This window comes from Hydra viridissima, unplaced genomic scaffold, assembly GCF_058129835.1.
Source record: "Hydra viridissima isolate aposymbiotic clone 2 unplaced genomic scaffold, HvirCarnegie_v1 scaffold_2, whole genome shotgun sequence".
In the NCBI taxonomy this organism is placed as follows: Eukaryota; Metazoa; Cnidaria; class Hydrozoa; order Anthoathecata; family Hydridae; genus Hydra; species Hydra viridissima.
This window is the reverse complement of record NW_028324301.1, coordinates 19,021,011-19,048,994: the sequence shown is the minus strand read 5'-3', so window position 1 is coordinate 19,048,994 and position 27,984 is coordinate 19,021,011. Positions and strand designations below refer to the sequence as shown.

At 29.3% G+C, this 27,984-nt stretch overlaps 2 protein-coding genes and 1 long non-coding RNA gene across 7 annotated transcripts; 2 read left to right on the top strand and 1 right to left on the bottom strand.

The window, feature by feature from the left end:
- Window positions 1-12: 12 nt before the first annotated feature.
- Window positions 13-12,012, top strand: LOC145194922 (uncharacterized). Its single transcript, XM_090077420.1, has 22 exons — window positions 13-282; window positions 1,240-1,313; window positions 1,568-1,620; window positions 1,729-1,744; window positions 1,879-1,939; window positions 2,041-2,095; window positions 2,708-2,763; window positions 5,913-5,967; window positions 6,344-6,399; window positions 6,531-6,585; window positions 6,682-6,737; window positions 6,852-6,906; window positions 7,026-7,081; window positions 8,541-8,595; window positions 8,669-8,724; window positions 8,815-8,869; window positions 9,010-9,065; window positions 9,360-9,491; window positions 9,586-9,717; window positions 9,827-9,952; window positions 11,295-11,337; window positions 11,524-12,012. Exons 1-22 carry the CDS (start codon window positions 205-207, stop codon window positions 11,661-11,663), a joined length of 1,521 nt encoding a protein of 506 aa, XP_089933546.1. The 5' UTR covers window positions 13-204; the 3' UTR covers window positions 11,664-12,012.
- Window positions 12,013-15,305: 3,293 nt separating this feature from the next.
- LOC145183258 (RING-box protein 1-like) lies at window positions 15,306-19,111 on the bottom strand. 2 transcript variants are annotated; one of them, XM_090079951.1, is made up of 7 exons: window positions 18,952-19,111; window positions 18,662-18,689; window positions 18,524-18,574; window positions 17,870-17,940; window positions 17,456-17,541; window positions 16,110-17,140; window positions 15,306-15,960 (listed from the first exon to the last, which is right to left on the bottom strand). In XM_090079951.1, the coding sequence occupies exons 1-6, from the start codon at window positions 19,033-19,035 to the stop codon at window positions 17,128-17,130; spliced, it is 333 nt and encodes a 110-aa protein (XP_089936077.1). In that variant the 5' UTR covers window positions 19,036-19,111; the 3' UTR covers window positions 15,306-15,960; window positions 16,110-17,127. The 2 variants fall into 2 exon arrangements, with proteins under 2 accessions (XP_089936077.1, XP_089936078.1); XM_090079952.1 differs by having other exon boundaries at window positions 16,159-17,140.
- Window positions 19,112-24,103: 4,992 nt separating this feature from the next.
- LOC149892324 (uncharacterized) lies at window positions 24,104-27,596 on the top strand. 4 transcript variants are annotated; one of them, XR_016450347.1, is made up of 5 exons: window positions 24,104-24,463; window positions 25,834-25,890; window positions 26,400-26,584; window positions 26,821-27,010; window positions 27,350-27,596. It is a non-coding gene; the product is annotated as an uncharacterized LOC149892324 (long non-coding RNA). The 4 variants fall into 4 exon arrangements; XR_016450349.1 differs by having other exon boundaries at window positions 24,146-24,463; window positions 25,820-25,890; window positions 27,350-27,590; XR_016450350.1 differs by lacking the exon at window positions 24,104-24,463 and adding an exon at window positions 24,470-24,683 and having other exon boundaries at window positions 27,350-27,591.
- The last annotated feature ends 388 nt before the right edge of the window (window positions 27,597-27,984 follow it).

Below are 27,984 nucleotides of genomic sequence, written 5' to 3'. Positions count from 1 at the left end.
ACTTTTCGCTTAACAAAAACGCTTTTAAAAATGAATCAATGGAGCCAAAATAGTTAACGGAGCTTCTGTCGTCTTCCGTAATTCATTTTAAGTTTACCCGTAATATTCGATACAACCCAAACAAGTCTTTCTGGTCCATTTTTCAGAAAGATATTAAAGTTTGAGTTAAACCTTTTCTCTAGGTTTCACTAGGTAGATTTTAAAATGTGGAAAGCAGGTGTTGATGTGAAAGCTACTCAAGATACTGGATCTGATGATTGGGAAACTGATGCAGACTTTGTTGTAAGCTGTTATTTTGTGGCGAAAATCAATATAGTTAAATGAAATAGGCTTAGGTATATTTATCGAGTTCGATTTTTAAAAATTCACCTAATGCTGAACAACAAACTTTCTATATAGTTTTCCATTTTCATAATTATCCGTTATTCGTAGTTTTCCTCAGCATGCAGGTTAATTAAAGTAAATAAGTCTTTTCTTCTAAAATCAGTTTTGAATCCTAGTTTAATCAAGATTTCATACTCTAACCATGCTTTTAAAGAAATTCTTCATATACAAAAAAAAAAAATTAAAAAATTTTAGCACTTCCACAATAGAGCTTTCTTTATTTTAATGGTTTTATAATCAGGTCTTTTAATAACATGTACACTATTTTATCAAATTTATAAATGGAGCATCAACCTTTTTGTAATAATTAACTCCTGCTTCAAATTTTTTTTACAGTTATATTAAATTCCTCTTTTGTTTACCTAAACTTTTGTCTCATTTATGTTTCTTGCATCTTTACTAACGAGAAGAAAAAAAAAAATCAGACTCCATGGTTAAAATTTTAAATTTATACATCTGCTGAAAGAAGAATCTTAATTAGCCTGTCTAAACAAGATAAGTATTAATAGCTTTAGTAAAAATTATGCATGAAAGATTCCTTTAAAAAAGAAAATTCTTTTAGACATTTTTAGTTTTTTTTTAGTATCTAAATCTAAAAAACAACACTAATTTTTTTTTATCTCTTCTTCGGAGTAAAATTATAAAAGTATTTATTTAAGCCAGTCAATTAACTAAGTTGTTTGTTAAAATAAAGGGGTGTGTTATGAAGTTAGTTAACTTGTGAAGTCAGATGACTTGTGAAATAAAGGGGTGTGTTATAAAGTTAGTTAACAAATGTCTTTATGTTAAATCTATAAAGACAATGATAAGGAGTGTTTTAACCAAATTGTACCTTTAAAACTTTTTAATTTATAGAATGATGTTACTGAAGAAGAACAAAGATGGGGAGCCAAGACAGTAGAAGGTTCAGGCCGAGTTGGTGCCTTAAGGTATCTCTAATAAGATTTAATAATCTATTGGTTTGCTTTAAGTGTTATAGATTCAAGTGTTATAGATGCTCCTTTCAATAATTTCTTTCAAAATAAAGACAAAAGCCAAAATGGAACTAATTTATTTGATATTTTTTTAATATTGTTTTATATAGATATTACCCATCATGTTTTACTTAATTATATGTCAAAAAGGTTTCAAATATTGTTTGTGCTATAAAAATCTATACTAAATTTACTGTCTGTAAATTTAGCATGCAAGGTTTAAGAGAAGCTGTAGCAGATGATGACCAAAAAGTTAAAAAAGGTAACTCTCCTAAGGTATTTTTCTAGCTTATTTTATCACAATCATTATAGCATTTCTAATATATTCTTAGACATCTTTTACTTGTATATTTTGTTAAATTATCTTTAGAATTAATGGATCCAAAGTAAGTATGCTCTTACTTACAGTTTATGTAAATTATTTGCATTTCATTTGTTTCTTCCTTTGATGATATTTAAAGTAGGCTTTTCTTCCTTGGTTTTCTGTTCTTTATGTCAAATATATAAAACCCATTTTTAGCAAAGTAGGAAGTTATGGTTATGGTGGTAAATATGGTGTGCAAGCCAACAGTCAAGATAAGGTCAGATATTTGATTCAAATGGTTAAATTTAAGTTACTAATACTTTTTTTTATTCAACCAAGTAATAAATATCTGTATAATGTTTTGTTTTTTTTTTACAGGCTGCTTTAGGATTTGACCATCAGGAGCAGTTAACAAAGCATGCTTCTCAAAAAGGTACTCATACATTAAAGTTTCAAATAAAATACACTATTCTAAATACATAACTTCTCTATTCTAAATATATTCTCATTCTTTTTATGCTGTCTTTACCTAGTTTATACCGTTAGCTCTGTTCATAAGCTCTGTCCATCATTCTTAAACTTAGATCAATAAACATTTTTAAACAGAAGACTTTTAAAATTGTATTTAGGCTTGCATCATCTTTCAAATATGATCATTTTCTTCTGCATATGCAATAGTTGCCAAGTTTTTCTGTTAATTCAGTATTAACATTATGTCATTTTTTCCTATTTTTTTTTTTAAAAAAAAAGTTTTAATTGAATTTGTTCCAATTTATATATAAAAAACCCTAGCTTTCTGTCTTTCATTTCTGATATGCAAATCTTTTAGCAGCACTAAACAAATATTAAGTTGATAAAATTGCATCTTACAATGTTTTCATAATATTTTATAGCTAAAAATTTCTTTTATTGTTTTCATGAATTCTTATTGCAAAAATATCTTACAAGCTTTTCATGAATTTCCATCACTATAAAACATTTTAGGCTTAAAATATTGTCTTATTTACTTATCAAAGATTTTTTACTATTAAATATCTATAATCAGACTATAGTACTGGTTTTGGTGGAAAATATGGAGTGCAAAGTGATCGACAAGATCAGGTAAGAAAACTCTTTCGGAATATTTTCACTTTAGTACAGCTATTCACGAAAGTTTAAACGATTGCAGAATTTTTATCAAGTATGTTTGGTTTTTGTTTAATAAAGAAAAACTGTAAAATGATATCGACTTAATTTTTTTTATTTATTAAAGAAAAAGTAATTAGCTTTAAAATGAATATGAACATGTTATAAAAATTTTAATATTTAGTTAGAAAAAAGCTATTACAAAAAATCTTATAGAAAATATAAGAAGCACAAAAGTTTAAACGAATTGCAACTTTCGAACAAAAAATGAAAAAAAAAGCCAAATTAATATTTGAAGTGTCCTCCTTTGTTTTTATAGCAAAGATAAACTCGTTTATGCATTGATTCAACTAATTTCATGCACATCACGCGAGGTACCTTTAGCCAGTACTCATTCAAAAGTTGCTTTAAATGCTGAGTTGATTGAATTTCATGGTATGTCAGTTGATTGTCGATTCAAGACCAAATATTTTCGATTGGGTTGAGATCTGGTGATCTAGGGCACCAGGGCATCACATTGAACTTTTTTTTCAAAAAATATTCTTTGATTGAGTGTGCTGTATGAGCTGAAACCCCGTCTTGTTGAAAGATGAATTGCTTGCTTCTGCCATACAAGTGTCTGATTGATGGAACTAAACACAATTTCAATGTGTTCTTGTAGGTGTATTGATTAATTCGGCCTTCATACAGCTCACAGAAGCCTATACCTTTGTGAGAAAAACATCCCCAGATGCCAAACGAACCTCCACCGCCTTGTCGATGATGTTGCAAAAACCTGTCTGAATATTTCTCAGTTGCAAATCTTTTGACATAGATTCTTCTCTTGCGGTTTACAACTTGAAAGTTAGCTTCATCACTCCAAATAACTTTTGACCACTGTTCTACAGACCAGCCCAGCCTTTCTTTGGACCACACTCGTCATTTACGTTTATCCGTGATTGAAAGAATAGGTTTTTTAGCAGCTATGTACGTTCCAATACCTTTGTCCGACAATGTTCGTCTCATGAGCTCTCTGCTAACTTTTGGATTATTTTTTGACTCATTGAAGATTTGTGCTAGCTTTTTGTAGCTGAGTCTGGGGTTTTCTCTGCTCATTCTGAATATACCATTTTTGTCACGGTTGCTGAGTTTGGATGGTCTCCCAGTACGCGGCATGTCAGAGACGTCCTTGGTAAGTTCCCAGGTTTTGATGGTTTTTCTAACGCAATATTCAGAAATGTTAAGTATTTTGCCTATTTGAACGTTTGTGATTTTTTGTCCGCGCCATACCAATAACTTGCCATTTGATGTCACTAGAAACTGATTTTTGATCCATTTGCACACAATTGAAATTAATTTGAAATTCACAATATTTTAAATTGATTTTTAATGAATTAAAAGCTGCCTGATGATGTTGTGATGAATTTTTTGATTGAAAAACTACTCAATTATTTGGTCTAGGAATTAATTTGTGCAGTTTTTAATTGAAAATTGAAGGTTTATTTCAAAAACTAAATGGATGAATACATTAATGAAAATAGTGTCCATTGCTAGTCACTACTTTTGGCCATCTTTCCGGCAATTTACGAATTCCATGTTGAAAAAATGCTTCATCCTTAGAAGTGATCCAATCAGAGACCCATTTTTCGATATTTTCTGAAGAAGTGAAGCGCTGCCCAATCAAATCGTTATTCATGCAATCGAACAAGTAGTAGTCAGAAGGAGCAATGTCCGGAGAATATGGCAGGTGGGTTAACACTTCCCATTCGACATTTTCCAAATAGTTTTTGACAGGTTTTGCAACATGTGGTCGAGCGTTATCATGCTGAAAAATGAGTTTATCATGTCTGTTACCCCAATCTGGTCGTTTTATGACCAGAGCTTGCTTCAAATGCATTAATTGTCGTCGATAGCGTTCTCCATTAATAGTTTCACCAGGTGTCAGAAGCTCATGGTACACCACACCTTTCATATCCCACCATATACACAGCATAACCTTTGCACAGTGAATATTCCGTTTGGGTTTTGATGGACCTGGTTCACCTGGCTTTACCCAGGCCTTTTTTCGTTTAGGATTCTTGTAATAAATCCATTTCTCATCACCAGTAATGATTCGATGCAAAAATCCCTTTCTTTTCTGTCTTTCAAGCAGCAATTCACAAATGGTCTTTCTTCTTTCCACGTCTCTGTCTTTCAATTCATGTGGAACCCAATGAGACATTTTTTGAATCATACCCATGGCTTTGAGGCATCTGGAAACTGTTGATTGTTCAACTCCTAACGATTTTGCAAGGTCCTCTTGCGTTTGACAAGAATCCTGATCGAGCAATGCTGCCAATTCTGCATCTTCAAATTTTTTCGGCTGTCCTGGTCGCTCTTGGTCTTCCAAACAAAAATCACCACTTTTAAACCGTGCAAACCACTTCTGACACGTTCGCTCAGCTAGAGCATGGTCACCATAAACTTCAACCAAAATACGATGACTTTCGGTAGCACTTTTCTTCATGTTAAAGTAATGAAGAAGAATCCCCCGCAAAAACACTTTATCAGGAACAAAAATCGACATTATCAGTTAAATTAAAAATAGTGTTGTTTACGCTTAAATCAAATGATTTATAATGAAAATGATGCGCAATAACAGTGATCTTCGCACGCATGCAAAGATCACTGTTATTGCGCATCATTTCGGGGTTAAGAAACGCTGAGACAATAAGCTAGTTTCTTAATCCCTTGTCAAACCGCACGAATTAATTCCTAGACCAAATAATTAGCAAATAAATGATCCTAAATAAAGTTGTTTAAACTTTTGTGAAACCTCTTAATTTGTATCACCTACCTTTTAATGAAATTTCTGAGTAAACGGTAATGAGTCAAAACCTACTTTTTTTTATTCTATTAACAAATAACCTATTTACCAAATTGGAAAAATAATTATTTTGATATCTATTTCCGTTAGATTTTTATTCAAGAAAAACCAAAGATTAGATTTGAAAATTCTGCAATCCTTTAAACTTTCGTGAATAGCTGTATAACTTCATTTTATTTGTAAACAAAAAATTTGTGATATTTCTATTTAAGTGCAAACTTCAAAATTAGTTATTCTATACTATTTATCAAAGTTTATAAAAAAAACTTTCAAATTTTAGTCAGCAGTTGGATTTGATTATGCTGGGAAAACAGATAAACATGCATCACAGAAAGGTTTAAATTTTATTCATTGCAGATCTTGTCACTAACTACATGGGACTGTTTATAAGTATTAGAACAAATGGCTATCAAACAAAATTATGTTTACAGGCAACAAGGCTACATATGAAAGTCTTGTTATAAATTTCTAACCATCATTTAGCTGGATTTCAAAATATTTCTTAATTGTTTCAGTTTTGCAATTTCTTGTTCCATAGATGAAATAGATTTAAAAGTATAAAAAATCAGATTTTAGTTTTTTGAGAGTTGGCCATAGATTAAATTAAAATATTCATTGGCAATGCACTTTTTTTTTTTACAAGATTTCATTTGAGAAATTAATTGAAAAACATTCATTGAAATAAAACTTAAAAAAAATTATTTTTTTTAGATTACTCAACGGGTTTTGGAGGAAAGTATGGTGTTCAGAAAGATAGGCAGGACCAGGTTATTCATAAAATGTTAAATTTTTTTCAAATATGAGTTATAATTTTTTTGCTACCATTTTTCAAACTAATGCCTATAAATATTTATGAAACCTGCTTATTAAAGCAAAATACTAAAAAATATACTTTTAGTCAGCTGTTGGATTTGAACATCAAGAGAAACTTGCAAAGCATGATTCACAGCAGGGTAACATCATCTAAAATGATTTATAATATTTAATTAAGGTTCATTTTTTTTATCTAAGTAAACTCTTCAAAAAAATACTATTTATTTTATACTTAGATTACAATAAAGGATTTGGTGGGAAGTTTGGTGTTCAGTCTGATAGACAAGACAAGGTTTTATTTTTGAAAAAATAAATCATTGGTGAATTATTATTGTTACATTATCATTGTTTTACATTATTTCGTTTCAAGTTTTAAAAGTCGCAGGTATTTTTTCATTTTATCTAGAGTGCTGTTGGATTTGAGTATCAGGAAAAACTTCAGCAGCATGAATCTCAAACAGGTTAGATTTTAAATTATTTAAAAATTGACCACAAAACGTAAAGTTAAACAAACACAGCAGTGTGCTTGTCAAATTTTTGTCTAGCTAGTTTACTGAGAAAATATTTACATTCATTCTAGATTATACTAAAGGGTTTGGTGGAAAGTTTGGTGTGCAGACAGATAGAAAAGATAAGGTGAATGTTGTGTCAATGTATTATTTAGATTGATTTAAATATTTTGTTTGTTTAATTTGAAACTTTTACATTCGAATATGCAGTCAGAGCAGAATTTAAGTGTACAGAGTCTTTTTTGAGTTAATCTCTGCTCAAATTAGTTGACATGAGTAATATTTCAAATAACTACAACAAAATATATTTTAAATTTTTTATAGGCGTTTTTTATAATTGTTGATTAGAAATATAAGAAAGTTTGTTATAGCATTTTTGCTAATTTTCCTGCACAGATGTTAATTTGTGTGCACAAAAATTAATTGCAAAAGATTGTATAATAATCTGGAAAAAATCACAGAAGCCACATTTTGACCAATATGAATTAGAAATTGTATTCATAAAGCTGGGTTTAATGGGTATATAGCTTGTAAGAAATCATTTTAAGCAAAAAAAAGTCGTTTAAAGAAATGATAGAATTTTCAAAAAAAGTATTTTTTAATGGCACTTATGAAAGAAAAATCTTCGATCTCATAGAGCCAACTTTAACTTAAAAAATTTAGATAGAACACAAACATTTTAACAGGGGAGAAACTTTTCATTTGAATTGCATGACAGAAATAGTTAAGTATGGTGGTAGATATCCAATGGTTTGGGGTTGTGTAGCATATCATGGTGTAAGTAAATTAGAATTTATTGACAACAGGACAATGATCACATTGCTGTAAAAACTTAAGCCTTTTTTGATGAAAATGATGTAATTGCTTTAGAATGATTTAAAGTCCTGATTTAAATCCAAAAGAGCATTTATGGATTATTGAATTCAAATTAGGGCTTTGTGCTGGCTATTCTAAAATTCATAAATTATTGAATTCTCAACAAAACAAAAGATTTGCTTTTTCACTTACAATCTCAATTCTAGCAATATATTGTGAAATCTGACTCTTTACCCAAGTTCTTTTGAAACCTTTGGTCATTTTTATTTTATTAGACTTATTTTATCAGACAGAGCAAAAAAAAGACAATCAAGGTAACCTCTGCCTAGTATCATAATTTGTGACAAAAAATATGTATTTTTTTCAGTTTTCATGATCGTAAGTGTGACAAATTTGGACTTTCATTAATTGTCTTATAAAATAACAAACATAACTTGAGTATAATTGTATAACATTTTCTTGTACAATTGTTTTCTGTGTTTTTTGAGACTTTTTTTTTTTTTTTTTTTTTTTAAATACTTAGTGATCAAGTAAAATAGATAAATAATAACATTTTTTGTTAGTCTCCAATAAAAGTTTTCAAAAAAAAAAAAATGTTTTTTTTAATTACTCTAATTTTCATTTAAAGTACAAAGTTAACTCAAAAATACCTCTGTAAAATTTATTTCTGTTCTGAATGTATGTGTTTTTGAATCCTGTTTATGTTTGATTTCGCTTGTTCTGACAAAAAAAAACCAGATCTTCCTTATTAATTTTTTTTATTATTACAGTCTGCAGTGGGATATGAGTACCAAGAACAACTTCAAAAACATGATTCTCAAAAAGGTTTTCATTTTCACTGATATATTTTTGTATGTGTCTGTAAATAATTATTTTTAATACTGTGTTCTTTGTTCAGATTATTCCAAAGGATTTGGTGGAAAGTTTGGAATCCAGGCAGATCATCAGGATAAAGTATTAGTCTTAGTTATTATTAAGAACATATCTGTATGAATATGTTGTTAGCCTATTGTTATATAGTTACAAAAAATTGATGTCTTCTAGTCTGCAGTGGGCTATGATTATCAAGAGAAGCTGCAGCAACATGACTCTCAGAAAGGTCTGAACTTATATATTTTTATGGTTGTTCTTAACAATTTTAAATATTTGTAGTGATATTTTGCATCTTTTTTTATGTTGTACCTCAGTATTTACCTTTATTTTGCATGATAACTGAGTTCTTTTTACATTAAATTTCAGATTATTCCAAGGGTTTTGGTGGAAAGTTTGGTGTTCAATCTGATAGACAAGACAGTGTAAGTTAGCATCAAAGTATTTTTTAAAAAAATTTATTTTGTAGTTTTTAAAATTAATTGTAAAGTTTGTTTAAAACCTAAAGAGTGATTTTATCGAAATGTTTTCACAATATTTTCCTAGTAATATGCCGATGTACATTTAATCAAAAGTACATTTTTAAAAAATTTTAATTTTATCAAAATGTTTTCACAATATTTTGTTGATTTTTTCAATATTTTCCTAGTATTATGCTGATGTACATTTTAATCAGAAATGCATTTTTAAAAAATTTTAATTTACTTTTATCTTTTCAGTCTGCTGGTACATTTGATGATATGACTGGTGTAGATGGTACTTCATACAAAACTAATAAACCAAGATCTGAGTCTGGTTCCACTGGAAACCTGAAAGCAAGGTTCGAGCAGTTAGCTAAAGGTGAAGAAGAAGTTAGTTGTTTAATTTTTCATCTTATTATTTGTTATTTAAAATGAGGGGCTGAGTTCTTTTGTTAGCCTTAACTTTAATATAAAAAATATTTAGGAGTCTCGTCAACGTGCTGCTGAAGAGAAAAAGAAACGTGAGCAAAGAGAACAAAAAGAGCGAGAAGCTGCAGCAGCTGCCCAAGAGAAACTTGATGAACTACAAAGATTGCAGAATGAAGCTGCTGAAAGAGTATTTGTTTAAGATTTTTAAAATTACTTCTACCAGTTCTTGCCTAGCCACTTTACTGATCTTGTTCACAAAAATAAAAACAGAAGAAAACTTTTTTACTTTAATATAGGCCCTTGCAGAAGAGAAAGTTGCTGAGTCAGTTGATAATGACATATATGAAAATTATGCTCCATCTGCTGAATCCAATATTGATACTACAGTGACCTCGCCTCAATCTATCTCTGAAAATCAGAATGTAAGTTTTGCCATTTTTAAAGGAAGTTATAGAATAATTTTTACTGGTTTGATTTCTTTAATTTTTAAAAAATAGAAAACAGCTCATTTGTGACAAAATTATTCACATATAACATAATTTTTGATGTAATACTTTAAAAAAAAGCAATAGTAACAATAAAGTTTGCATATTAGTTGTTGAATTAAATCAAATTTATTTAAAGTTTAGGGCAATATTATTTACATATATTAGATATTACAATCAACATTCCATTTTGACTAGAAGTCTGAAAGAATTTTTATTTCTGATTTTTGACCAGTGCGAATTGTTTGAAGTTTCTGATTTTTGACCGGTGATTTCTTGAAGAATTTGATTATTAGAAAAAATTCATAGCAATAAGTGGCATAAGTACATTTTAAATAATCTTTCTTATGCATTTATTATGCGAATTGTTTGAAGTTTCTGATTTTTGACCGGTGATTTCTTGAAGAATTTGATTATTAGAAAAAATTCATAGCAATAAGTGGCATAAGTACATTTTAAATAATCTTTCTTATGCATTTACTGTCAAAAATCAACAAATTTGCTTACTTGTCATCAATTTGTTTGTGATTATCATAATTCTCTTCTTCCTCTTCTTTCTCCTTTCTTTTCTTCCTCGTCTCTTCCTTGCCTTTTTTCTAATGCTTTTTTTTCTTATCAGTTTTTTTATAAAATGCCACATACAGTCAAATGAAATGTAACTGCAATTTCTCCTGAAACAGAGATATTAAGCCTAATCATTTCCAATGATTAAACGTCTTTTTTGTGATGAACCAGCATATCTCCTGTTTCAAAATGAATTCAGCCAAAATAAGGGTAAATTAAGATCAATTATTTCAACTTTCTTTTTTAAGCTAGCAGGTTAAGGCAGTGTTAAAATTGACCTCAAACCTTAATTTTGTACATTATGTAAATTAGATTAAGGAAAAAGTACAGTATTGTACTACAGCTACCCAGATCCACCAAACTAACTCTTTTCCTCCTGTTTTTCATTACAGCCTGCTCATTCTCAGACAACTTCAGATAGTAACATTCACCTGAATTATCGCATTTTACCACTTGAAAGCTTTTAACTTCGTTTGAGTTGATTGTGAGATGAAATCATTGAAAAATATTTTTTTTTATCAATTATTTACACTCAAAAATATTTTCTTGTTTGACCTCGTTTTTTCTAATGAACAGTAAGTAATTTTAACTAAATTAGTACCTTATCCCTACTCAGGTCATATTTTTCCATTTTTTATTCAACCTAAAAATTATTTTAATGCACTAAGTTTTAAACTTTAAATTCAATGTTTTAAAGATGTTTTACTTTTTCTAGGAGCTTGGTGTGACTGCAACTGCAATCTACGATTATCAAGCTAGTAAGTGCTTTTTTGTTGATATTATTTTTGGAGGAATATTTAGTTCATTGTAAAATGTTGTCGTAATAAATTTAATTATCAGCATGTTTGTGCTTGAACTTCGTTACAAGAGGCCTGAATAAATTCTCCATACGACGCGACTATTTGATTCCTAGCATTCATTATGCTAATTTTTTTCAAATTTAGCTGATGAGGATGAGATAACTTTTGATCCGGAAGAGCAGATCACTAATATTGAAGAAGTAAGCGAAGGTTGGTGGAGAGGAACGTGCCGAGGAAAGTGCGGTCTTTTTCCTGCCAACTACGTTCAACTAAACGAGAATTGATAAGATTATGTTAAAATCTCTATAAAACTATCGCATATCGCTCTATATATTGTGTTAATTTTATCGTTATTATCAAAACAGTTAACAAATTTCGCGTTCATTTTTCTCGTTCACTTTTTCAAAGCATATTTTTTATTGTTTTCATTTTGTTATTGCTGTGATTGTGATGTATTTTTTTAATTGCCACATCCCATTATGAATTTTTTTAGTTTTTTTATTACTTTTTAAATAAAATGTTTCGACTTGCAAATTTAACTCAGCGGTTTACAATTTTTTTGTACTAATTTATATGCTTTTAGCAATCAACTTTAAGAAAATGTTGAATATATCTGTAATGATTTTTGTCAGCTTTAATGTATCTTTAATGTCTCCATAATATCTTCTAATGTTTGTCAACTCGATAAGACTGTTGAACCATTTTTACTTGATTTTTCTTGAAAGTTGCTACAGTTTTAGAAGTAAATGAAAGGTTTTCTTGGAGAAATTTAAGCATCTAATTCAAAGTGTTTCTCAAGATATTTAGGGCTGGTTTACAAGGTAATACAAAAAATTAAAATCATAAAATTTCGTTGATGTTGGTGTTCTGGGAAAATTTCATGGGGTTTTTGTCAATAGACGGCGCCAAATGCAAGTAACTCATGAAACAGATTGCAATTACGCCGCTAAGCGCTCGTAGAAAAGGTGACAGTTTGAGCGTAGTTTGTCTAAACATCAAAATTTGTGCAGTATTTGGGAAATTGTTTTCGTTTGTAAATGTAGAAAAGTAATGAAGAAATCAGCTATATTTTGCAATACTATTACAACTAAGGGAAAAACTTTGTGAAAAAATCTGCTGCGTACGATGAAAGTACTTTAACAAAAGTTCCTGTGCGGAAATGGTTTCACTGAGTTAGTTTAAATATAATTTAAATATGTTGCTATTCATCATTCACATTTTCGACAATTCTAATTAACCAATCTTTTTCTTATCGAGCTCAAATACCAAATCTGTTTCAGCCTCAATCTTCCAATTGCTAGAATACATTTTCAGAGTGGCACGGTAAATTTGGATCAACGCACCATATTACAAAAACATCATTTTATGAATCAAATATTTATTTTATTTATAAATTTAAATATATAAATCTAATTTACTAGATTAGTTTTAAATGTTTAAATTTAAACTAAATTAGATTACCCATTACTTAATGTAACCACGATGGTTTTGAAACGGAACCTGAATGGGGCACAGGCCTTGATTATAGTGTTTTTCTTCTTATGATTGATCAGCTCAGCAACAGCTATCTTAAAAGTATTTATATGTAATGGGGAACTTGGTTGACCTCTGTCTCAAGTTTGACCCACACGTAGTAGCCGAGGGGAATACAGCTTGGTGAGCTACGGTGCCACTAGTTCTGGTCACTCCATGCAACTTCTCTACTTCAAGTAGAGAAGTTGCATGGACTTTAAGTAGAGAAGTTGCATGGAGTAGAGAAGTTGCATGGAGTTTCAAAGTTTCGTAATGGTTCAGAATGGTAGGACTAGCAATTGCCACAAGAGTTGTAAATTATATTAAAGATAGGAAGGTTCAGATCTTATAGTAAAGTTCGAACTATGTGTTTTAACACCAACCCTAGAATACCAAAGATAATCGTGGAGCAGAGAAATCATGAAATGATAAAAACTAGAATCATTTTTTGGAATAAACATTCAATACATTTGTGAGGAGCTTTTTGAAGTTAGTTTTAAACTTTTGGGTGTGTAACTTCCTAAAGCAATTCTCATTTAAGCATCAGAACCTGTTCATCATGTAAGCTGAATTGCAAAATTTATAAAACTTTTTTAAAAATATGGCTATTAAAAAATAAAGCTTAAAGAAATTAAGTTTAAAGGAAAATTTACACTGAAAGAGACATAGCTTTATTTCCGGGCTATCACTGCTTCAACATTATTAAATATCTTGGAAATATTCGATATCTTGAAAATCAGAGAATTGTCATTAAATTCGAAACGATTGACAACTGACGATTAACGCCTTTTTACTTCCTGTATTATCGCACTAGTGACCTTTACACCTCAACATTTAATTATGACATAATTATGCGAGAAGAACGTGTTCCCTCAAGCATAATTATTTCTTAGTTACCTTTTGCCAAAAGTTAATTAAAATAGATAAACAGTATATCTTATAAAAAGCTGCATTCTATTGTACAACATTCTAATGTATTTGTAACCAAATAGCAAACAGTTAATTGAAACTTAGGCAGGCAAATTGCAAATCTCATAAAAGATTTTCATGTGGCCAAGATGATTTTTATTTGATTACTTCCTTTAAACCCACATGTTTAAGTTTCAATTGTAAATGAACTCATGGGAAAATCCAATTACTAAAAGTTTAAATCTCCTAAAGTATTTATAACATCATCGTAGTTTTTGAAAAAATAGCATTATCTAAAGCTATTTTAGAAAAAAATTTAAAATTATTATTTTTTTAAATTTTTCTTTCAACAAAGCAGTTCAAAAACTTTCTCGGCCGAGAATAAATATATTTTACAAGTGACCTAATTAACTTATTTATTTTAATCGTTTTATTACATTTTTAATTGGACACTTAAATAGAAATCGAATGTTTTTCCGAGTACTTGACATCATCTCCTGGATCTTAAAATCTTCTGAGGCTAATTTCTTGCTTTTCAATAAGATTGGCAAATAACTTGCTGACTCATTTCAATATAGAGGATTTGCTTCTTCGAGTATCAATTCGACGCCATTTTATTTATACCTTCTAATGACATCTTGGAGTAGTTTATTACAGATTGTATCAGTATATCACCTATCTTTCATACAAATCTATCTTTTCTCATTTTCTTCAGTTATGCACCAGTTTTCTCGGCACAAAAGTTTAAAAAGCTTTTTTGAGCAATAAATTGCTTTATTTTCTCCAGTAATACATCGCTTTAGAGTTTTCTTTTTATGATATGCTTTAAATTCTTGAGATTTGAGTTTTCCTATCAAAGCTTGTCTGCATTCTAATTCTATTACAAGTTCTCTCTGCTGCTGGCACGGGTGTAACGTTATGGAACAAATGATCGATTTTGCCTTTTCTTATATAAATCCTTCCATTTATCCCCCTTCCTGCTTTTCTTATATAAATCCTTCCATTTATCCCCTTCCTGCTTTTCTTTTGAATGACCACTTTTCTTAAAATTGCCACAAAATGAATCCAACGGAAGATCGAGCAACATCTGTCAATTTTAAAATGTAAACTTGTGATAAAGAGGAATTTTAAAGAAAAACTTCCAAAACTTTTTCTTGATTTAATATTTTTTCAACCCAATAACAATGATAACCAATATTTAATCACCAAAACAATCAAATTGTATATAAGCTTCATTGTGGAAAAAAGTTACAGAAATATGTTTAGTAGCTTTTGAGTAATAACGATTAAAGGGTGCTGAACTTCACCGTGTTCAATAGATAGCTTTTCAATTTAAAGGTTTTTAAACATTCAAAACAGATTCCCAGTAAAAAACTATATTTAGTTTTTTATTGAAATTTATTGAGTAGATTTAGAGTTACTCATCTGATAATAAATGACATCACTTTCAAACTTTAATAATAGGTTGAACGTTTGGAGTTGAGTAAAAAAAAAAAGCTTCGAGCAACGTACAGTTTACAAAGTAAAAATAAAAATATTTAATTTACAAAAAATCAGCAACATTGAATAAAATGTTTTAATCTATTGGTTAACAAATGTGTAGATTTTTTTCAAATAAATCATTATACTAGTAGAATCTCTTTATAACAGAATCACGGTGTTATATCTTGCCCCACATTATAAAAAACATAACTGCTCAGCGGATAGTAGGGATCTTATGAGCTGAGATAATTACTGAAATGGAAGTGATGTTGAAACAGAATGATAGTACTAGTATCTTGCTGATATGCTTCTATCAATGTTTCTAGCCGTAGAACTAAGGACGCAACTATTTGATTGCAGCTCCAGCAAATCTTGTTTGGATTGATTGGTTCACGAACGGGAAAGAAAAAAATGTTTATTAATGTTCATAAATAATCCAAACTTTACTGTATCAGAATAAAAAAATTTCCATATTAGATCAAGTTTCAAAATAACAGTTAAATGAATTTCTAATAAACTTTTATTTAATTCACCATTTTGTTCCTGACATTAACTACAATTTTTGTGTAGCAAGGGACCTCTGGAGGGTTCATAAGGTCAATGAAGTTGATGTCGGAGCATCTTTTTTTCTCGCCAAATTTGAAAGCCAGCCCTAAAAATGTGTGGAGGAGATGCCACCTACGGAAGAGTTAAGACAACAAACAAAATTTTTAACTATTTATTAAATAAATCATAGTTATCATTTTTTTAAACACAAAATTATTGTTAAAAAATGAGATGTAAAACATAAATTATGCAAAAAATGCTATATAAAAAAAATATAATACCTAAATGATATTGTACTTTTAATTGCATACTTTACTTATCTAAACATACCATATATTGAAATCGATATATATATTTAAGCATTTATCATATTCTGTGACTTGATGCATTCTGATGTTCTTGGTAAAATGACAGCAGTAATCACCCATAATATTGAGATTCCGCCGTCCCTGGTAACGTTTCGGGTAAAACTACTCACCCTGATCTTCATATTACCTAAGGTGTCACGGGAAAAGTCAAGATGGGAGTAGTGGACTTTAAGTGGACTTGCTTAGATGATATGCAGGTCTCCTACTTCTCTGAAGTCACGTTTGTTTTAAAGTTGAAATCGAACATCATTTTATGAATGTTAGGAAAACCTCTTCTTTTAGTTTGGCTTCTGAATATTTCACATAAATACTTAAAACATTCAACATCTCTTCACTTTCACAAATTGTTTCATCAAATCTTATTTAATGTGAAGTTGAACTATTACTTTTAATTATCAGGTAGTAGAACCATTTTTTAAGATCTAATAAAGTTATAAAGAAAATGTTCTTCTCTCCAGGTATTAAGTTTTTCAGAAAGAAAACAGTTGTAAATGAGAAGAACAAGTCAGGAACACAAAGAGTAATATCGAAGGTTCAACTTACCACCACTGCCAACTTCATTTTAATTAGATTTACCGAATGCTTTAGTACATTAAAGTCCACATATATTAAATAAAAAGGGGATTTCCACAAATTGCATATAAAAACGATGATACAACATTTTTGTTGTTATTTTTATACTCAGCGCCAAAATAATCAAGTTCAAAGCGTGAGACAAACATTCCAAAAAACGAGTGCTGCTTTCATAAATACTACGATTTATTCTTCATAAACAAAAGTTTTTACATTTTTAACGTTCACTGACGTCAGCAACCAGAAAATGTATGAACAGCATTCAAACCTTCAAACGTTTTGAAATTAGTACACCAACAAGATCATTGGAGGTAAATGACTATTAAAGTAACTTTGATGATCGATTGAAAGTGATATCCTATCGACCATATCTGAAAACAAAAGAGTGCATGTAATAAATTACTCACATACTATATACAGCATGTACATTTGATCCAGATAAAAGCATATTACATTAAATTATTAGACAGTTTTTACTTATTGAACCTAAGTATCTTATTGCTACATTGTAAAAAAGTAGTTTGTTTACATCATCATAACAGTTTCTAATAATAAACTTATCTATTATTTATATTATTTTTACAGACTTTTGTTTAGAAACACAAAACTGTTTTTAAATACTTTACAAACCCTGCAACTCTGAAAAAACCATAAGACATGTACAGAATTTTTATCTAAAAACTTACTTTTGTAATTCCCATTCTCTGTTATCTAATGGGCACACTTGGCGTGTTTTTAACCACCTTGAAATACAATGAAAGTGGAAGGCATGCTAAATAGATTTGTGTTAAAAGACATTAAGAAAATTATTATCATATTGTTTAGTTTTTAAAGTTTGAAGTTAGGTTATTTTGTAAAAGATTTTAAGAATGACCTATTATTTATGTTTTATTTTTATTATCTTTTTTTTTTCAAAAAAAAATTTTTTATAAAAAAATTATGCAAAAACAAACTTGCACTATGTTATTATTGATATTACTTAAACTCTTTGAAAAACACCAGTCAAAAATTGAATTGGTAACTCATTAACTTATGGTAAGTGCAAATTCCAAACCTGTTCTAAAGTAAGCTTATATCAAAATATCAAATAATTTATGTACATTACAAACACCCCAAGCAACTGTACAATCTTCACTGGAAACAGAAGCTTGATTAGCTTGGCATTCAATACCTATTATCAAAAAATAATACAGCAAATAAAATAATCAAGGTAAAATCATAATATTAAAAAGTTATGAAAAAAAGTTGTTCAAGAAATTCAAACTTGTAACATATATTTTTAAACAGAAATGTTTCGTCATTATTTGTTATCTTCAAAACAGAATTACTCATCCCATTAGAGGACTTAAATTTCAATTTCAAATATCAATTTAGTTTGTTTTTTTAAATCTTTATTGCTCCTTTACTTATTTCAAGTCTTTTAATATCATAGAAATAAAACTAACATAACTTTATTGTGTTCTTTCATTAAGATGTAGCTGGATTATGCATCATTTTAGCAACATATTCATGTTCATATATATTTATGCTACATTTATTTTCATTTAGTTTGATTAACACAACTTACTATTTTCCACAGCCATAATACAAACACATATCAGATTACTAATTGCAATCCTTTGATCTTATGTGAACTAAAATGTCGATAAGTTAGTTCACTGGCTTTATATATGGAAATTTTTGAAAAAAGGTCTATTTTAAATATCAGAGATTAAAAACTAAAAAAAGTCTAAAAGAGAAAAGGAAAAACTTACATAAGTCCATAATATGATTTCTGCAAATAGCACAGTTATCAACCACAATATCTAAAACCAGATGCCTTTACATCAAATTTAAATATAAAATATTTTCTTCTAAAGCTTCAATCATACTTTCTCAATCAATATTCTCACCCCATGCCCACAAGGCAACTGCATTCCACTAAAAAATAAATATTTATTTACATAACTTCAAAACAGTAACTTAAAATTAATTATGAGCATAGCTTATAGATATTATCAAATGAACCTATTAACATGACATTCACAAATCTTCTAGGGTGTTTGAAATCAAAATCATTGAAATGAGAAAAAGATCAGAATAATTTTTCTTCATATTTCAACAATAAATAGCACTGATAAGTAATGATTAAGTTCTATGTTAATAAATGGAAAATACTATATTGTCTTAGTAAAAGATGAACCTTTTTGACTTCAAAACGCTTTTTATCTTTCACTAACGTTGAAGAAGAGCTTTGTTCAAGCATCTCAACATCTGCATCTCCCATTTTATAATTTTCTAATTAGCAATAATTTAATAATTTTTAAAAAATTTATAAATTAACAAAACTGGATTTTTTAATGTTAAGATAAACTGCACTTTTACACCCTGTAGTTTTTTGTTTTTTATTTGTCTCATTGTTCACAACACTTTTAGTAGTGCAATTGTCTCTCATTAATGTTTAATATCTAAGTACTACAACAAATTTATTAAATACTAATTGTTTATTGTCAGGGAATACTTTTATATGTTAAGTAACTCATTTTACTGACAAATAAGAAATCTTTATGATGGCAAGGCAATGTTTATCGGAAGAAAAACATCTGAATTATAGCTCCAAACATGTGCAAAGGCCTAAAAGGTATTGTGCTAATCTCAGCTGACATTGTATGTAAGTAAAGATGCCCCGGTTGTATTTTAACAAAGATGCTAAAGTTGCACACTCGGTGTTTTTGGTTGTAAGTGCTATTATAAATTAATCTGACGGCTCGTATAGGTATCTCATTTGTTATGCGGACAGCTTTGAATAACTTGTCTTGCGAATAAAAAAAATTACTTATCAGCGCATTCTTTGTGGCAACATCAGTTAAAAAAATAACTAAAATTTTCAAAATGAAAATTATTTTCTTTTGACGAAAATAATTTTCTTGTTGAAAATTTCTTAACGGAGAAAAACACTTTCTCTTTAAAAAGGTGATTTAGAACACTTCTCATTTGAGAAAAACACTTTGGCGAAAGCAGACCTATATTGATGTAAAGCACTTCATTAAAGAAGATAACTTCTTGTGCTGACTCATGCTGTTGTAAGAGCAGACAGTATTTGCTGCTTTTTCCATTTAAAGCAAAGACGTAGAGATTCCTGCCAAATCCAACTCTTTAGCAAGCAACTTAAAATTACCCATATAAGAAGTATGGAGCTGGTTGATCCCTGCAGCCTTGTGTGATTGAGCCTTGTTCTCAGATCACGCAAAAGTCTGCCAAATGCTTTTAAATTGGCCTTGTTGACCATGGTGCACTCATCCCACAAAATGAGCTTTGCCTCTCTGAGAAACCTACCATCTCAAGAGTCTGCAGTCATATTGCTAACTGGAACTTCTTCTCCATATTGCTAAAAAGACAACTTAAAAATTAAATGGACTATACGCCCTCCACTCAGAAAAGTGGCAGCAATGCCTGAAATAACTTTAGCAAGTGTACTAGCACCAATGCTTCTAGCTTTTGCCAGGAGCGTGTTGTGACAAAAGTCTTGCCAGTCCCATATGGGGCATCAAGAAAATAAATGCCAGCCAGCCTAAATTACATTCGTTTATCAACTAGATGTTATTATTCTTTTTAATTTTAAGTATTAAAATTTTTTGCTATTATCAAACTACGTAATTGTTTACAACTTGATCCAAAAAATAAGCGTTCTAAAAGACGTCAATACTCATATCATTAACCCCCTAAAACTAAGAATCTCATGCATGAGTATATATTTACGTACTTTATTAAAATTATGCGTAAAACGTTTGTCTAATTTTGGACGACGATCTTTTATATCTGTAATAAAAATAAGGGGGTGGAGAGAGAAGCTCATTGTATCCAACTTACTGGTATGAAACAGGATTGATTTCAATTGATTTTTTTTTTTTTTGACGCCACCTCCTATTCTAGTTTGGCTCTATCATATAATGTCTATTTAATTAGTGAATTGCAAAGTGCCACTTTGGTAATTCACTCTGGGCATGACAAAGCATATGCAGAAAGGAGTTTGGCAATAATCTGGTAGACTGACTTTTATCTGGATGAGAGACTCTGACTTGGATGACCCATGTTAAAAAGGTACGGTGTGAAATTGAGCGAGTCATTATTGGTTTACCTTCTTGCAAGAAGGAATATGTCTTATAATATATTTTCTTTATGGTTTTCCCATAGCTTACGTGCTTATGCAGATTTGTAGCAAGTGAGAATAATTACGAAAAATTCCCGTAATCTTGCAGGTGACCTGCAAAGAGCTGCCTCTTGAAAACAGTCAAACAAGTGAAGTCAAATTTCAGCATGCCTCATTGCTGGCAGGCTTTTTGAAAACTGTGTCATTGATAATTCGAAGTGCCTCAAGGTAGTTATTCTCTGGAGCTACACCTTGATGGAATGTGTTAACACAACCAAGAGTGTTACCTTGTTTTCTGCGCTGCCATTTTTTTCCAATTGTATTCCAAGTGTAGTACATGAGTACATAAAGATAAAGCAGAGTTTTTGCAAACTTGGCCTGTCGGCACAGACGGAAAAAGATGATATAAAGGTTTCTGCAACCTTTGTGCAAGGTTTTCTCCCTTACGAAAGTAGACTCTCGGTCCATTTTCTAAAAGAAAATTGAAGTAAATGACAGCAGGATTTCTGTCACGAATAGAAAATCCCAGAATTCGTCATACTGCTTCACTGCTACTAATGTAGCGCCCAGTCTAATAAACATGGACATTATCCAAACTGCTGTCCCCAACAACTTCAAGCAATGCTTAATCTGAGCCTTTGTAGACATATTTGCATATATACTTGATGACCTTTTTCGAACTGCAAACATTTTGAAGAACAAAAGTGGTTATGGTACAATAAATTTGTTGCAAAACCTGCAATGTGTTGCATACAAGCATTTCGTAAACGCATACTGCTACTTTCACCAACTCACTTTGGTTTCGATAAATTCAATTAAAAAAATCACATGATAAATTTACTTATTATTACGCACAGTTATATAAAAAATTCCTTCAACAAAGCAACATTAACGCTTTTGGTTCGCAAATTATCAGACTCTGTATTTAATAATTGCAGAATCAATGTCATCAAAAACAAGAAAGAAAAGCGGAATCAAAGCTTTCTGAGTAAATAGGATCCCGGAAAAGCTCTTCTTGCGTAGGAGTTACCTACGCTAAGAAAGCTTCGCAGTTATGGTCTGTTTTTACAAGAAGCAAACACCAAAAACAAAAGAAATCAACCGATAAAATGATTAATGAACAATGTCTACTCCAAGTTAATTGATAAGTGAAGTATCGCCGTTGCTTTATCTATCCATCCTGTAACAAATATACAGAATTATATTACTGCAACATTGGTGGACAAATGGAATATAGCCACAGTTGTTACCAGGTGAGAAGCAATCTTAAAGGATCAAGACAGATTTACAGCTAAACTAATACAAGTTGCTTGATATCTTGAACAGTGAGTGCCAATTCATTATTTGGTAATAGAAAAACTGTACTTCAGAATATAATGATGATAACTAAATTAATTGTTCGTGCGAAAAGAAAAAAAGATGAGATGTTTAATTTGTGGTGTTTTTATTTGGTATTTAGTTGTCGAATAAAAGTAAATTGAACTCCGATATAAAAATACTTTATATTGTTATAATACAAATGAGGCGTGGTGGAGCTAAGTGATCTAAGTGCCAAAAAAGTGAAAAATATATTTTTTGCACCAAAATGATCTAAGTGCCCATGCCAATTCAATGCAAAGAGATCTAATTCCAGAAACTACCTCTTTATCGTAGAAAAAACCATTAACAGATGGAACTATCTGCATGTCATTTTCTTTAATTGATCTAAGTCCATATAGCTTCTGATGGTGAAAGAGATCTCTAAAGGGTAAGCAAAGGTCCATAGTAATAGTACATGCTCGACTTCTGGGTTTTTATAACTTACTCAACCACATCAATAGGATCGTAATATCTCACGTCCAGCGAATAACGCTTCTTACAATTACTATATTAGTTGTCTATCTTGTTGCCTCAACATACTGAACATATGTTTATTATTTGTACCTTCAAATACTTCTATGTCTGAAGAATGGGATTGCGAGGCCATAAGATAGATAACTAATCAAATGATTAAAACGTTAGCTTTTCATATATTTGCAATATTTAATTAAATTTATTTAAACAAAAAGAAAAAAAAAACCTTTCTTAAATTAAAAAGGAAGGGGGAGGGATAATGTCCTGCAAAAAAAGCCTGAAAAGCGGAAAAATTCCTGGCAAGAAAATTCCTTGTTAGGAAAATCAATTGGAAATTCTAAAAATTAAAATTACTTTGTTATCTGGATTTCACAGAAAGAAGTTAAAAAAACAAAAAACAAATCATATTCTAGATTCAAGTTTCGTGTTCAAAAAGGTTAAAATAATTTTTGAATTTACATTTTGAACCGTTGCTTAAACATGACATTTAAAACCGTTATAAAATACCACGTGAGAAACGTAATTTAAATATCAATTGAGAAACGTTAAGCAATTAAACTCATGCACTTTATAAATAAAAAAGCAACATTATCATTATTTTTTTAATTCTTTGAATTGTAACCAAAAAATGTCATTTAAAAAATATTTCATTTTATTTGTTGTTTTCGTTTATTTTTCATATAAGTGAAGTTTTTTTAAAAAAGCTGCAAAATTTTTAAGGCACATTGTAATTTGAATATTACTTTGTAAAAACTTATAAATTTTTTGCTAACTTATAAATATTTTCCATAAAAAAAGTACTTTGAGATTAATATGGAAACCGAAACAAGATATTTTTTTATTTTTTGCGAAATTTTGGAGAATAGTGGCGCAATCGCTCATTTTATTTGCGTTTTGGGATGAGTTTTTTTTTGGGGCAATATCTTAACTTTGGATGGATTATTTTGTGTCCTCTGATGTCTTATTGTTCTCAGCGGCTTTACTAACTCTTCTTATTCCGGTTGATATAGTCAAAGACATCGAGCCAGACACAGCTTTGTATGCCCTCTTAATTAAGTCAATATTTGGTGGTCTAAACAAGATTCAAGAAAACAAGTTGATCAACAAGTTTTTATTAACAAGTAACTTTGTTCCGAAATGTTTATGCTACATAACAACAAAACAATTTTAAATTTTCTAGAATAATTATAAACGAACAATAGATTTCGAATATTGCTTCGTTTTCAAAATGTTCCATAACGCAGACGTTTGTTAATTAATACTCGGTTGCTAAATTAAAATTAATTTGCGATGATGTCATAGAATGTTTAATTAATTCTTCTCGCGAATAATGATAATAATAATTAAAAAAGATTACAAAGGCTAACGGCGCAATTAGAAAAAAGAAACAAAAATTCAATGGATCCTAAGGATAAAATGTACCTGCAATCAACATATTGAATTAAACCCATATATTTTGGTAAACTGGAGATCTCCAAAACATACAATGGAACCAAGTAACCATAATTATTCTTATTTGAACAGCAGAATGCAATGTTATATTGTTCAATGCAAGAAGGATCTTGCAAATAATCAGGACTAAGCAACGCTACAACATAGGCGAACCCAGTAAACACGCTTTAGTTGGTCCAACTCATGGGCCAGTATTGGCTACAGTTGGCTAACTGTTGGCATTTCTCGCCAACCATTAACCGACTGTATACCGCGTGTTTTTGGATCGTAAAAGTTCCCCGTAAGTTTGTAAATGTATATTATAAATATATTCACTTAGACCATGCGACTAATTATTAAAATTATTCAAATAGATTCATTCATTGATTAAAACTATTCAATAGAGTTAGTTTAGTTTGAAGCTTTTTATCATTTTTTTTTTTTTCAAACGCTTTTTCTACCCTTTAATTAAACTTTTAAACTCAAACTCTCGTACACCTCTTAATATAACCGTTACGCTGGTAAGTAGAAATATTTTACATTTATCCATTAGTGACACATTCAGATATAATTTTTAACATTGGTTGAGTTTTCAATTTATTTTTATGATGAAACCATTGTTGTATTTGTATAAGACATTTTAGCTCTATTTTAACTATTATCAAAAGTTGAAATACAGCTAAAATGTATATGTGCGTGTATAGTAGTATGTTTATGTGTGTATTTCTGTATGTATATGTATGTATGTTTGTATGTATCTATCTATCTATCTATCTATCTATCTATCTATCTATCTATCTATCTATATATATATATATATATATATATATATATATATATATATATATATATATATATATATATATATATATATATATATATATATATATATATATATATATATATATATATATACACAGAGTGTCTGCCAGATCAGGGGAATTCAGGGAAAAGTCAGGGAAATCAGATATCTGCAAAAAATCTAGGATAATCAAGAAAATTAGGTTGAATTTTAAAAAAATCAGGGAGAAATCAGGGAAAATGGCTCTTCATCAAACTTACATAACTTAAATAAGTTGTACATAGTACATGTAATATAATAGTTTATTTGGCAGATAGTTTTATGAACTTCACTTGCATCAAGCGAATCTTGAATCTTCACTTGCAAAAATGTAAACAATTATACAACCCATATTAAATGTATCAATACTTGATACATTTAGTGTGGGTTGTATTATTGTTTACATTTTTGCAGTTGAAGAGCATTTTTCTAAACAAATCTAGGTCAATTTTTGTGAAGTTGAATTTGGGTAACTTTAAATTAAATCAAGGAAAACAGGTAGAAGATCAGGAAAATATCAGGGAAAAGTCAGAGAAATCCACCTAAAAATATTGGCAGACATCCCTATGTATTTTGTATATATTGCATATAATATATGCCATATACAATATTGACATAATATATGCAGTATATAAATAAATGGTATATGCAATTGCATATACAATATGACATATACATTTCATATTAAGCATATATAACATTTATATATATATATATATATATATATATATATATATATATATATATATATATATATATATATATATATATATATATGTATATATATATATATTCATATAATGCATATAATTATAGCATTTTATTAAAAGGGACTTCGACTTCTGAAAACTATGAGAAAACTGTTCAAAATTTTGGGGATCAGGAAAGTAAGGTTTTGGATAAACTATTTGTTTGTTGTTTTTTTTTGTTTTACTACTTGTTATACATTGTATATGTGTTACGCATACATACATTGATTTTGATGCTGACATATATTGACAAAAGAAAACTATTTATATTTTTTGTAAAAAAAAATAATTTGTGTTTTAACTAAAGTCATAAATGGATGAAGGCTTTAAAAAAATACATATTTCATTTTACAAAAATACACATTTCTACTTTTTTATGCAGATAAAGGTTTTAAATAACGCTCTTTTCCATGGCCTTAATAACACAGCACAAAAATGTGCTAGAATACCATTTTTACAGCAATCAATTCACCTACAGAGATAAATAACATGAATGTTTAAAATTTTAACTCCAAATATTTGAGTTCCATAACACCTTTATCCATGTATGTCTTCAATTTAAAAACTAGATTGTGTTTTTGAAACCAGTTTTCCAATAAGATTCAAATGCAATCAAATATTATTTAATTATTTATGTATGTTTATAGAGAAGTTAGCAGCTTTGGAGTTAAGATTAACAGAACTGGAGCAATAAAATAAGTTTTTAGAAGTTCAAAGTTTTTTGGATAATGAAGATATTGTTGTTCCCCCTGGCCTTCCAATGGAAAGTAAGGAAGATTTGGAGAGGCTTAACCTTATGATACAGATGAAATCTGAGATGGCTCTCTATAAAGTTTGAAATTATTTTTTGTATTATAATGTTTCTAGCAGTCTTCAGGTTGCGTTTAAACTAGTAACTATTAATTTATAAGATCAAAGATAAGTTTTTTTATAAGTCTTATAATTGTAATTTATCAAAGGTAATTTAATAATACCTTAGTTATATTATACCGCATTACATTTTCATTTACCTTTGAAAAAATAGTTTAAATAAAAAAAGTTGTAATATGTAGCATTATTTGTTTTTAGGTCGAATATCTGCGTTCTATTGGCGGTAAAGTTGAACGTCCAAAATACATATGATGTGTGTTGGGAGCCATGTTTTCCAAAAATTTTAGCGTTTTATGTAATCTAAATGGATCTTCAAGTAAGATGATAGCTACTGGAATGGGCAAGGTTGAGTTGCGATGTTATCATTTTGTGTTAAAGTGCTTACTATGTAAGTATTACTAGTTATGTAAATTTTTAGTCTATTAAAGTCAACTGTATTTTTATATTTACAAAAATATGTTTACAACACTAAGAAAGAATATAATATGTTAGTACTTATGACAATTGCCAGTGTTGTCATTAGTTGTGAATTTGTAAGATATTATATTCTCCCTTGGTGACTTGAACTTATTATCATATGCACATATTTTTAAAACTGCTAACCAGTTAATGTAATTCTTGATTTGCAAAGTATACGTATAAGAGCTTAAAAATAACTTAAAAATAATTTATATTTAAACAAAAAATAAATTGAGTTTTTAAATTTATTTTCATTTTATTCTTTTAGCAGCAGTAAGAGTTCAGTATCTTAATTCCAAGGATAAAGATATTTACCCGATGGTTTCAAGATGGTTTCAGGGCGCAAATGATCAAGGAGATGGGCGAATAAATAGACAGACGAAAAGCAAGGTTATAAAAAATCAGTTGCAGTTAATCAATGAAAAGAATATTTAGTTATTATTTTCTTTTGAAAATTTATAAAAGCTTATTTTTCTTGATTTTATTTATAAATCTAATTTTTTTTTTATTATTAATAATTATCTAATAAATCGCCACGTTTTTAAATATTAGCGTTTTACAATATTGTTTTTAATTAAAGTTGCCAATATTAGTTTCAAACCTTTAATAATATTAACTACAATAATAGAATATTTTTAGTTCTTTATTTGTAAATATTTTTCTTTAACGGTCTGGAAATAAAAGTGTAAAAAATTTGTTCTTTTTTTTGTATTCAACTAAGTTATCAATAAATAATTCAATATTTTGTGTGTCGACAGTAGTACTGTTTGGTAAAATCTGATATACAAACAATCACTATTAGATAGAAAATTAAATATTAAAAAGCAAAGTTATACTTTGTTATTAAGCAATATTCAAAACATGATTTATAACTTTTTCACTTTCAATTTAAGCGCGAAAGTG

Excerpts from the sequence above, each read along its gene's own strand:
- LOC145194922 (XM_090077420.1), top strand. The coding sequence starts at position 205 with ATGTGGAAAGCAGGTGTTGATGTGAAAGCTACTCAAGATACTGGATCT. Across the intron at positions 8,596-8,668 it reads AAAACATGATTCTCAAAAAG|ATTATTCCAAAGGATTTGGT; the intron begins GTTTTCATTTTC and ends TTCTTTGTTCAG. Across the intron at positions 8,725-8,814 it reads AGGCAGATCATCAGGATAAA|TCTGCAGTGGGCTATGATTA; the intron begins GTATTAGTCTTA and ends GATGTCTTCTAG.
- LOC145183258 (XM_090079951.1), bottom strand. The coding sequence starts at position 19,035 with ATGGGAGATGCAGATGTTGAGATGCTTGAACAAAGCTCTTCTTCAACG. Across the intron at positions 18,575-18,661 it reads AGTTGCCTTGTGGGCATGGG|ATATTGTGGTTGATAACTGT; the intron begins GTGAGAATATTG and ends ATCTGGTTTTAG. Across the intron at positions 17,542-17,869 it reads TTGCTTGGGGTGTTTGTAAT|CATGCCTTCCACTTTCATTG; the intron begins GTACATAAATTA and ends AAATCTATTTAG.